The sequence below is a fragment of the Bubalus bubalis genome, chromosome 24, assembly GCF_019923935.1.
Source record: "Bubalus bubalis isolate 160015118507 breed Murrah chromosome 24, NDDB_SH_1, whole genome shotgun sequence".
In the NCBI taxonomy this organism is placed as follows: domain Eukaryota; kingdom Metazoa; phylum Chordata; class Mammalia; order Artiodactyla; family Bovidae; genus Bubalus; species Bubalus bubalis.
Genome location: NC_059180.1, coordinates 21,127,285 through 21,139,962, shown reverse-complemented (window position 1 = coordinate 21,139,962; position 12,678 = coordinate 21,127,285). Strand labels below are relative to the sequence as shown.

The window sequence follows — 12,678 nt, the reverse complement described above, 5'->3', positions numbered from 1 at the left end:
AACAGAGCTATAATAGCCAAAACAGTGTGGCATCTGCGTAAGAACAGACAAATAGCCCAATGGGATAGAATACAGCCCAGACAAACACACGCATGGTCAAATGATTTTCAACAAGGGTGCCAAAAATCATTCCATCGGAAAAGGACAGTCTTTTTGACAAATGGTGCTCAGAAAACTGGAAATCCACATGCCAAAAAAAAAAAAAGTTGGATCCTTACCTTATACCATATATAAAAATTAACTCAAATGTTGAGACCTACATGTTAAAGAGTGAACTGTAAAATTCTTAGAAGAAAACACAGGGTAAATTTCTCATGATCTTGGATTCTTATGCATGGCTGGTGGGAATGTAAAATGTTGCAGTTGCTATGGAAAACATTTGGCAGTTCCTCAAAATGTTAAACATAGGATTATGTGATCCAGCAATTCCACTTGGAGGTATACACTCCAAAAAATTGAAAACACGGACCCAAACAGATGTTTGTACACCCCTGTTCACAGCAGCATTATTCCAAATAGCCAAAAGACAGAAGCAATTCAAGTGTTCATCTACAAATGAATGGATAAACAAAATGTGGTAAATACACACATCAGATTATTCAGCCATAAAAAGGAAGGATTCTAGAAAACATTATGCAACGTACATAAAACAGCACTCACTTGACACCAGCACTTACATCATGTAAATATTATCTCTTTTTTCATTCGCCCCCAAGAGAAGAGGGGTACCAATGTGACTATCAACACGAATGCACCCACTGAAATCATATGGCAGCAACTGGTTATAAGGTGGTCATGTACATGGGCCAAAATATGCTAATATCTTTTCTTAAGATTATTATGAAAAGAGAAGATCAAATTTTTTAATTCTCATAGTGAATTCAATGAGCACCTATTTAGTTTAATAAATATCACTGCTGGAGTCTGAGAGAAAGAGACAGAGGAAATTTGCATTTAACCCAACAAATACCAAAACGACCAATTTATATTTCCTGAATGACAGCTTCCAGCCATCTATTAGGCGTCACCATTGAGCTGAGCCGCTCTCTCTTGGAATTTTAAAGTGTCCCAGATTGGAATTCATTCTTTTCCTGCTGACCTCCTCAGACCTGTTTCTCTCAACTTCCTTATTTCTGTCAGTAGCATCTCCATTTGACCAGAATAAAAATCTCCCTTTTCACTTTCCTTTCTTTCAGGTCCTTTGTCACTTACCAGGTTCTAACAATTGCCCATTTTTTAACTGGATGCCTTTGTTACGTTACCATCACCATCGTAGACCAAACAGCTTCCTACCTGTCTTCAGTCTTTCTTCATCAATTCCCCTATTTACCATTACCAAATTCACTACTTTTAAAAGTTATTTAGAATTTTCTTATGCTTTAATGTTTAAATATTGCAAGATTCAACAATTAATATTTTGCCACAAATGCTTTACTTCCTAAACCATTGGAAAGGTAATCACAGGTATCATGACATGTTACCACTAAATACTTCGGCATATATCTCCTAAGAATAAGGCCAGCCTTATCACTACAACACTGTAACTAATCAAATTTAACCTTGATGTAATACTTATACCTGCTACAGTCCATGTTCAAATCTCCTCAATTGTCCTTTTAATGTTCTTCTGAATAGCTTTTTTTGTCATCATGCAGAATCCCATCCAAGATCGTGAAATTACATTCAGTTGCCTTTTTGTCTCCTTTAATCTTAATAACTCCCTGACTGTTTTTCTTTCATGACACTGACATTTTTGAAGAGTCCAGGATAGTTGTTTCAAAAAATGGTCTTCGATTTATCTGCATACTTCCTCTTGGTAAGGCTTTTTGGCAGAGGAACTACACAGATGATGGTCTGACACCAAACTGATTCTTAAAACAGTAACATCATTCACACTACTACTCCAGATGCTCACTGCCTTCTAGAGAAAGCCAAACTCCTGTCTTGCATTCAGCGTTTCTCCATCATATATTCCCACTCCCTTCACACAACACTGACCAATACACACCCTCCTCTGTCTCTATCCAAAATATTAATATTCCCTCCACAATCCCCCAACCATAAGAGAATCACAGTTGGTCTTTAGATATCACCCAGTCCAACTTCCCCATTTGACAAAAGAAACATTTTACTACAAGAAAGGATGGAACCAATAGACAATGAAAAGTATTATCTAGAAAAAGAAATCCTAACTCTTCTCCTCCCTCGTTAAAGAAATCCTGACTCTTCTCCTCCCTCGTTTGTGAGAAAAGACTAGGCAATGAGTATCTATTTCACTTTTATCTCCTACTTAAATGACTTGAGGCGGGGGAAGAATTAAACTAAACAACTCTAAACCAAAGCCTTCTAATTGGTTGGACAGCTGAAACTACAATGTTTACAGCTGACAGTTTCAGCTGACCAACCAACAGGTCTCTCATGTTCAAAGGTGTCCCTTTTCCTTTAAAGTGATCTGGCACAAGGGATGCTTTGGCCATTGGTTAAAGAACAACCAAAAGGTTCAAAAGACTACAAGATCAAACTTAACAACTAGGGGCATGGAATTAACCCAAACAACACATGCAGAAACAATCTGGCATTACCTTACACTGGAACTCTCCAGGCAAGAATACTGGAGTGGGTAGCCATTCCCTTCTCCAAGGGATCGTCCCAACCCAGGGATGGAACCCAGGTCTCCTGCATCGCAGGCAGCTTCTTTATTCTTTACTGTCTGAGCCACCAGGGAAGCCCCACCTTACACTATATACAAAAATTGATTCAAGATGGGCCATAGAACTAAATGTAAAAGCTCAACAAGCATCTGGAAGAAAACATACAAGAATGTCTTTGCAACTTGGGGGTTGGTGATAGTTTCTGAGGACAAAGAAAGAATAACCATATCAGAAAAATATGATAAAATCAAACTCATCAAAATCAACACTTCTGCTCATACTGGAAGGAGATATCTACAAAATGTATCTGATCGAAAACTTATATCCAGAATATATAAAGAACTTCTATAACTCAGTAATTAAAAAAGCAAGTTACCCAATTTTTTAAAAAATAGGCAGGACACCAGAACAGATACTTCACAAAGGAAGATATACAAGTGGCCAATAAGCATGATAAAAGGAGTTCAACACCCTTAGTCATCAAGGAAATGCAAATTAAAACCACAGTGAGATACTACAACACACCCACCAGAGTGGCTAAGATTAAAAAGACTGACAACATCTAATGATGGCAAGGATGTGGAGCAATCGGAACTCTCACGTACTTGTGTGTGGGAGTGTGAAAAAGCACCACTTTGCAAAAGTGCTGATTTCTTATATATCTAAATATAGACCTACTCTATAACCCAGCAGCGCCTCTCCCATGTCTTTACCCAAGAGATATGAGCATGTGGTATCCACGAAAAAACTTATAGAACAATGTTCAGGGCAGCTTTACTTATAATCGCACCAAACTAGAAACAGTCCAAGTGTCCATCGAGAAAAGGCTGAATAAACAAAACTGAGATATATTCATACCATGTAAGAGTGTTCAGTAACGAAAAGGAACTACTGATACACACAACATGAATATATCTTCAAAAACAGGCTGAATAAAAGAAGCCTCAACAAAAGAACATACACTGTAAAATTCCATTTACATGAAATTCTACAACAGGCTGAACTAATTCATGGTGGAAAAAAAACGGAACAGTGGTTGCCCTCGGTGATGGTGGTACAGAGACTAACTGAGAAGGAGCACAAGAGAACTTTCTAGGATGACAGTTGTGTTCTGTACCTTGGTAGGGGATTAGGTTAAACTGTGTTTGTCAAAACTAATCAAATGGCATATTTAAGATCATCACATTTTACAATTTACCTAAAAAATCTCAGTAAACAAATACTGAACTCTAGTCAATGATATGTGTGTTTGGAAGTGAATGATGTTTGCAACTTACTTTGAAATGAGTCAAAAAATAAGATGAGTCAGTGAACAGATAGACACATGGAGAGATGGATAGATTTGTGATAAAGCAAACATAGCAAAATGTTCATCGTAGAACACAGGAGGGGTGGGTACATGGGTGTTCACTGTACAATTCTTTCAAATTTTTTGTACATTGGGAAATTTTCATGTTAAAATATTGAGGATAAAAAGTCTTCAGAGACACATTCACCCTGGCACCTTTGGTTTTCTTCTGCGCTATACTGAGCTTTAGGAGATGACAGTCACGTATCATGCTCAGATTTTGAAAAGAAAATGGGCCATGGGACAAAAGTGTACATTAGCATAAACTTGTATCTTATAGGGACTTCCCAGCTGGCTCAGTGGTAAAGAACCCGCCTGCCAATGTAGGAGACACAAGAGACCAAGAGACAGGGGTTCGATCCCTGGGTTGGAAAGATCCCCTGGAGTAGGAAGTGGCAACCCACTCCAGTATTCTTACCTGGAATTTTCCATGGACAGAGGAGCCTGGCGGGCTACAGTCCACACAGTCGCAAAGAGTCAGACAGGACTGAGCATGCACTCACGGACACACATCACATCTTGCAAAACTTGGGATGAGGCCTGAACAGAAGTGTGAGAAGTCGAAATCCTTTTTCTCAAACACTGAGGGGCATCTGTACATATGTGCACGAACTGTCTTTATCCTCCTGATATAAGCAGCAGACAAGGACCCAGAAATGAGTGTGGATGGACAGGGTCACTGAAAACTGACGATTACATAAAAACCATGAAACTACCACAGGAAGTTGTTTTTTGTTTTGCTTGTTTGGTTGGTTTTTTTTTTTTTTTTAGACTGAATGGTTCAAGAAGAAAGAAACAAGGATGGAGAAGACTGCTTCAACAATCTTGAATGACGTGACCCTGGGTGAGGAATCATCTCCAACCACCGTCAAGTTCATGCCTGCAAATGACTGACCAACACTTGAAGGGTGATTCACAATGAATTTTGAAAAAAATATAATAAGCCACACCATGAACAGGCCCAGTTAGTCATTACTCAGACAAAAAAAGAAGATCCAGGGCACCTCTTGGCATGAAGACATGGGACCAGTGATTTATACCCTTTAAGGCTGAAAATTCAAGAAATTAAAGGATGGAAAGTTCCTGAAAGTAAACGAAATGCAGTTCCTCTATCTCACCTCTGCCCTAAGTCAGAGGGCACCTTTAAAACTCTATACCACTCCTCTAACTCTAACTGGTGTATTGTGAAAACAAGGGAAACTCACTTTAGACCAGGTAAATTTTACCCAAAGTTAAGATAAAAAAAGTCTGGTTCACTCAAGCACAACCTGACTAAGGGCCTCCTGCTTTTAGATCAGAAGATAACGGCCTCCAGGAATTCCATGGGCTGCCTGGCTGAACAACAAGCAACACTGTCACATTAGATCCTATTTAAGATACAGATGAGAGCGATAAGAAGAGTTTGAATGGAGACCTGAAGCTTTGCCTGCCTTGGGTTTTGAAGCTTATCTTTTAGCCCTTCTGGTGATGGCAGCATAAGGGGAGGTTCTTCAAGTGAAGCTGAGGGCGTCAAGGTCATCAGCTTCTCCCTTGGCACCACGGACTCTGTCCTCCTGAAAACCCAGATGAGCTGTTACCTGTGAAGCCCACTGGATTTGTGCGTGCCAAGCACCGAGCAAGGCGTCGTAGAGTCCAGTGAGCTGCCGGTCCAGGGGCAGGTCGGTTTGGCACAGCTCCTGCCAGGCTGCTAAAAGCTGCACCTGTGAGGGCAGAACACATGAGACCTTACTGGGCCCGCCAAGATACGCTGCCTGCTGCCCTCCTGCCCCCACCTCGGCAAGAGGCCCACCACTGCCCACTCCTGGGCAAGCAGGTACCCACGGATGACCGCTGGCTTCAAAAAAGGCAGAAAAGGGACTTCCCTGGTGGTCCAGTGGTTAGGAATCCACCTTCCAATGGAGGGGATGTGGGTTCAGCCCTTGGTTGGGGAACTAAGATCCCACGTGCCACGGGGCAACTAAGCCCACGGGTCATAATGAAGACCCCACAGGCTGCAACCAAGACCCAGTGCAGCCAAATAAATAAATAATTTTTTCAAAAGGCAGAAAAAACATTTACAGTCCATCTGCTCTGTTGTCATCTAGAGCTTGAATCTGTGGCCCTCTAAGTGATCCTTTCTCCTTTTATCTTTCCCCCAAAGCATGCCAATGTACTCAGCATGCCCTCATTCTTCTGAATAGACCTCAGGGATGGCCGTAAAGATGTATTTTAGCTTCATGTCCTAACCCCACTGCTTGAAAGACATATGAGCATTAGATTTTCAGGAATTAAATTATTCCAGGAAGCTGTCAAGATTTTCAGCAAACTGATCTCAACAAACCTAGAGAGCAGATAACATTCTCAAGGTTTACTGAAAGCATAATAAACCTTATGACGAGAATCTCCCTCAAAAGACAAAATTGGGGTGGCTTAGTCGTTAAGTCGTGTCTGACTCTTGCAACCCCATGGACTGTATAGCCTGCCAGGCTCCTCTGTCCATGGGATTCTCCAGGCAAGAATACTGCAGTGGGTTGCCATTTCCTTCTCCAGGGCCTCTTTCCCACCAAGGAATCAAACCTGGGTCTCCTGCATTGCAGGCAGATTCTTTACCAATTGAGCTTTGAGGGAATCCCCAAACACAAAAATGAGGAAAACTAAAAACTCTTCCATTGTAAAGGAAATCCAGCTACAAAAACAAAGGCTGAAAACCAATGACTCTTTTTCCCACCTTACAATTAAATGAATCCGGAGGCTGAACCAAGGGCACCCCCTACTGGCTAATTAAAAGAAAAAGGCCAGAGAGCATGGAGGCAAACATTTTGACCTTTAAGGAAGAAACTGGGATTTGAAACTGGGACTCCGTGGCCCAGTCCTACAAGCACTGCGCAGGGGCCATCGCTCACAGCTTCTCACCTTATGGCACTTGTAGTAGTACGCAAGAAGCTGCGGCATCCGCTCAACTTCACTAAAAACCTTCACAAACATTTTGGACTGATCTAAAGAAAAACAGAAAATGCAAAATGTGTACATACTGCTACTAAGTTTTCAGCTGCAGCCAAGAGCAAGAATTCAGCAGGATAAGTGTGGATTAATTGTGAGCTACTATTCAGAAGTTTCTACCTAGACAATGAATTAACTCATGCGTTGAGATCAGAAACATGAAAAACAAGTAAAATTAAGGGTAGAACATGTGACTCAATGAGATACCACAAGCCCTGGTTTGTTGAGGAGAGTGCATCAGTAAGCATCACTGAACTTTTCTGGTGGTCTGGTGGTTAAGAATCCACCTGCCAATGCAGAGGACATGGGTTCCATCCCTGGTCTGGGAGGATTCCACATGCCCTGGGGCAACTAAGCTCTGTACCCTAGAGCCCATGCTCTGAAACAAGAGAAGTCACTGCAATGAGAAGCCTGCACGCCACAACTAGAGAATAGCTCCCACTTGCCACAACTAGAGAAAGCCCAGGCGCAGCAATGAAGAGCCATTGTAGTCAAACATACAGAGATAAAACAAAAACAAAAACAAAAAACTTGCTCATTTAAAGAAACAAACAAAAAAAGGCATCATTGATAGAGCTCAGGTTACACAACAGCAAAGCAAACCTCACATGTGAATGGAAAAATGAATTCGAATCAGGGCTGGGACTGGGGGGTGGAGGCTGGCCTCTCACGCTGCAGGTTGTACAAGGGCAGGATGAGCATCTCCTTCAACTTGGTGTTTTTGGCATCTCACCCGCCTCACCTCATCCTGGCCCTGACTAGAGTCATAAAATGTCAAGGGCAAAAAGTTGTCTAAAATAACCATCGATTAACCACATCATCGGGGTGAGGAAACTGCAGCCCAGAGAACTTTCAGTTGCCTGCAGGTCAACAGCAGGACCGCTGACGGAGGGACAGGCTGAACCATGTGCTGCTGCTACTGAACCACTTCCGACCTACAAAAACGGGCATTTCATGGGACCCAAGCTGGTATTCACAGGATCTAAAATTTACTGGCATGAGCATACCTTCTGACAGGTGCCAAGAAGAAATCATGCTCTTTGCTGCCCCAGGGCCTTTGTACTTACTGTGTCTGGGATGCTCTGCTGGCACCCCTTCTGTGGGGAGGGAACAACAGAAAATACGTACATACTGTTACCAGGTTTTATGTTGCAGCCAAGGGCAAGAATTCAGCAGGATAAATGTGGATTAATTGTGAGCTACTATTCAGAAGTTTCTACCTAGACAATGAATTAACTCATGTGGTGTGGAGATCATACACATGAAAAACAAGTAAAGTTAAAGGGAGAACATGCGACTCAATTGGATGCCACAAGCCCTGGCTTGTTGAGAATACTGCATCAGTACGCAACTGACAGCGTGCATGCATGCATGTGCGCTACGTTGCTTCGGTCGTGTCTGACTCTTGTGACCCCGTGGACTGTAGCCCACCAGGCTCCCCTGTCCACGGAATTCTCCAGACAAGAATCCTGGAGAGGGCTGCCACGCCGTCCTCCAGGGGATCTTTCCAACCCAGGGATCAAACCCACATCTCTTGTGTCCCCTGCGTTGGCAGGTGGGTTCTTCACCACTAGAGCCACCCAGGAAGCCCCAGCTGACTGTAAGTATGAAGGAAAAACTGCCCGCAATCCTATCACTCCTGTTAAACACCGTCATCATTTTAGTGGACTGTCAAAAAAATATTTTTAGAAAAAAACTGCTACAACAAGCACTGGTCTAAATATATAATCCAATGTTAAGAAATTTCTACCCAACAGAGTAGAATTTGTTATTTCTTGAATCAAATAATAAAGCAGAATTGGCCAATAGCAAATCCATTTAGCAAAAGCACTATAAAACCTTAAAAGTAACAATATGTGGGTCTTTTGCCCTTATAAAGGGGAAGCCCATGGCTCAGATGGTAAGGAGTCTGCCTGCAATGTGGGAAACCTGGGTTAGATCCCTGAGTTGGGAAGATCCCCTGGAGAAGGAAATGGCAACCCATTCTAGTATTCTTGCCTGGGAAATCCCATGGATGGAGGAGCCTGGCAGGCTACAAGTCTACAAGGTGGCAAAGAGCTGGACACGACTGAGGGACTTCATGACTTCACTTTCTTTCTTTGCCCTTATAGAGGAATCCGAGTTTTCAAGATCAATACATTAAATAGACAAATTTGTAAAACTGAGTTTAACAAGTTCCTGATTTGGACAACAGAGAGAAAAAGAAAGCCTACTTTGGCAACCATAGGACTTCTCAGCTCTTAGCACGTAACCAATTCACTTCAAAAAGACCAGTGAGCACCTGCTGGGCAGGGCCCCCTGCCAGGTCTCTTTGTGGACCTGTCATTCTGGCCACCCCACATCTACTGTCCTTCTTCTAAAAGAACCATGGTCTTCATAGCAGCTGGACTAGTTTGCATTTCTACCAACAGTGTAAGAGGGTTCCCTTTTTTCTGCACCCTCTCCAGCATTTATTGTTTGTAGACTCTTTGATAGCAGCCATTCTGACGGCAAGAGAGAGACTCTGGGTTCTAAAGACATAGTCTGTGATCCTGAATCAAGCCAGGCCTGCAGCAAGTTTATCCCTGAACTTCTCAGTTCCATAAACCAATACAATCTCTTTTTCCTTTAAGCCACTTTGAAATAGGTTTTCATCACTTGATATCAAGAGAATCTCAAACTGATACAGGTATCATGTGAATAAGATATTCATGCAGTCCCCAAGTCTCACATACCTGAAGTGTAATAATATATGGTCAATGGGTTACCAATTTCATATCAATAATTGACTTTTCATTATAAACAAACAGTATAAAAACCTTATGGTACCAATAGGAAGCAACCTGGGCACTGATATTAAAAAATAAAGAGTCCCCCAAAATTCATTTATTGTTGCTCCTGCAAATGATTTTGCATGTTATTTAGACATAAGAAAGTACTCTGCACATAGGCTATATGTCATAATTACATGTTAAATAAAATAAATATATAGAAAAAATGCTCTTAAATCTCTTCCTAAAATAGTTACCCCACTATATCAGTCTGCAGAACTTACCCCACCCCACCCCCGTTTCTGCCTAGGTGTAGACAGCAAGCACCACCCTTCTAGGCATGTGCTGAGAGCTGTCCTTCACTTCTCCCACTCTCTGATGCTAATTTTTCCTGGAGAAAGAGGATACCTGGTTGAATGTACAGGCAAATATAAATAGCAGCAAGGATAATATCTAAGGCCTTCGAAACGTAGAGTAGGTAGTAACACTGAAACAAAGTCACTGTGGATAAGCTAGTTTACTTTTCATTCACAGAACTTCCAAAGCTTCTCCATTTATGCAAGCTCACTTATAACCTCAGGGCAACCGTATGAGGTAAGAAGACACTGAAATAAATAAGTTCATCAAGATCATACAACTAGAAGGGCCCAGATATGTCTTGGCCAGGTTCCTGTGACATCATCTAACTCCTGTGACTTGTCCAGAATGACAACTGACAGAAACAAGACTTTAAATCTGAGCACCAGTAAAGAATCCAGGGATCTGCACGTCCAGAGCAGAGACAGCATGCCAAAAGGAGAGTTTCTGGGAAACAGGGGGTACTTGGAACAAAGCGTTATCCCCAAGAACCCACTGGGAAAAAAACCAGGGAGTATGGAGAGCTGAAAGAATGAGAAGGGGATAAAAAGATCAGAAACTTCAGGATAAACATGAAGCTGAACAGGAAAGAGAATGAAATCACAGTACCTGGGCTTGACTCAGCAAAAATTAATAATTTAGAAAGTTGGGATAATATAAAAACTATTTACTGATTCAATTAAAATAAGGAGACAGGAGGATAATGGGGAAGAGAAAGAGGAGTGGTGTGAAAGCTAAATCCTTAGCTGGAACAACAGAAGTCAACAGACAAAGCCTAAAATTGAAACATGAAGAAATAAACTAAGGCATTTATCATGCAGAAAGATAAAGCAAAAGAGCACAGAAAAACAGCTCTAAAAGTGGTGGCCTTCCTGGATAAGGACTAGGTAGAGAAAGAGGATGTTACTTTTCCCTTTTAGACCTTGCAGTACTACTTAACTTTTCAGCACTGTAGATGATGGAAAAACATTTAACTAAATTCAAGAAAGTAGAACTGAAAGTGTTAGTCACTCAGTCGTCTCTAACTCTTTGCAACCCTATGGAGCCTGCCAGGCTCCTCTGTCCGTGGATTCTCCAGGCAAGAATACTAGAGTGGGTTGCCATTCCCTTCTCCGGGGGATCGTCCTGACCCAGGGGTCGAAGCCAGGTTTCCGGCACTGCAGGCACATTCTTTACGGTCCGAGCCACCAGGGAAGCCCAAATTCAAGAAAAAAACCCAACTAACTCATGTGTGGGTCTGGGCTTCCAAACTGTATTGACAGTTTAGTTAAATCTGCTGAGCTGCACGGCTTTTTGGAAATGATGCAGCTCTCATTCTAAGAGAGTGTTCAGGAGTTCTTTACTGGCCTCTTAGGAATTATTTATTTCCTTTAAGTTGCTATAAGGGTTACAAGTCTTGAATGAGAGGTTCCAGAGAAAGAGGAAGCAATATTCCCTGGAGGCCTCCTCTGATCAGGAGCTGCACACCTGTATTGTTTAATCCTCCCAAGAACATAGTGCGTATTCTACGCTCATTTCACTGAGCAGGAAGTGGAGGTCTCTGCTAATATGCAGCAGCCCAAAGATTTGAAACTAGGTCTGCCCATCCCCAAAGTCTATAGTCCTTCCATTCTTGCCACATTCCTCAGCAGACTAATAAATTGTCAGCAGCAATGAAATCATTCCCTCAATAGAAACTCCTTAATTTGTTCAAGGCAAACTATGCTGTCCCCACCTTCCTTTCCAGCCTCACCTTTGACCATTTCCCAATGTTCATTCCACTAAAATGGGTTTAATTGTTATTCCCAAAACAGACCCTGAACTTTCTCCTTTCTATACCATCCAAATATACATTATTCCTTCTGCCCTAAATGCTTTTCCTCACCTATCAAATCCCTATATCCCTGAGAAAATGCTCATGCTATATTGCTAAAGGGAGCAAAAAAAAAATACAGAATTGCCTATACTCAATGTATGTACTTTCCTTAAAAGATATAACACACAAAGAAAAAAAAACTGGAAAAAATACTAACGGTCAAAATTTTTTAAAGTAATAATAATAAAGGGAATTCCCTGGTGGTCCAGTGGTTAAGACTCTGTGCTTCCACTGCAGGAGGCGAGAGTTTGATCCCTGGTCAGGGAATTAAGATCACACATGCCACAGGGCACAGCCAAAAAATAAATTAATTAAAAAAAAAAAAATACTAGCAGTCATCTCTGTGTGGTGAGTTTACTGGCATATCATTTTCTTTTTTATACTTTTCTCCGTTTTTTTCAAAGTTTAATAACTTGCATATGTATTATTTTATAATCAGAAGCAATTTAAATTATTTTTAATTCATCTCTTTCAAGGTTCTGCGCATACACTAGCTCTTTCATAAAAGCTTCCTTGATTTTCCTTCATCCTGGGGAGGCCTAAGGCAGTTTTCACATTCCATTCCGTAATAAAATTATCTGTGTACTTGTTTTCTTCCAGCCTCACCCTCAACCAAGGTATAAAGTCCTTGAAGGACAGCAATCTTTTCATTTTTGTATTCCCTGCCATTCCTCACGTAATTAATATTTTAAACACTATTTACAAGTTAGTAATCCCTTTGAAAATTCCTACTCTGAT

General features: G+C 41.4%; 1 protein-coding gene across 2 annotated transcripts in view; it reads right to left on the bottom strand.

Annotated features, from left to right (window-relative positions):
* Positions 1 to 12,678, bottom strand: part of COG7 (component of oligomeric golgi complex 7) — an 87,049-nt gene that overhangs the window by 55,601 nt on the left and 18,770 nt on the right. For both annotated transcript variants that reach the window (XM_044935592.2, XM_025275600.3), the window contains exons 5-6: positions 6,892 to 6,974; positions 5,577 to 5,699 (exon numbers count right to left, since the gene is read on the bottom strand). In XM_044935592.2, coding sequence (XP_044791527.2) covers positions 5,577 to 5,699; positions 6,892 to 6,974 — 206 coding nt within the window. The remainder of the gene's footprint in view (positions 1 to 5,576; positions 5,700 to 6,891; positions 6,975 to 12,678) is intronic.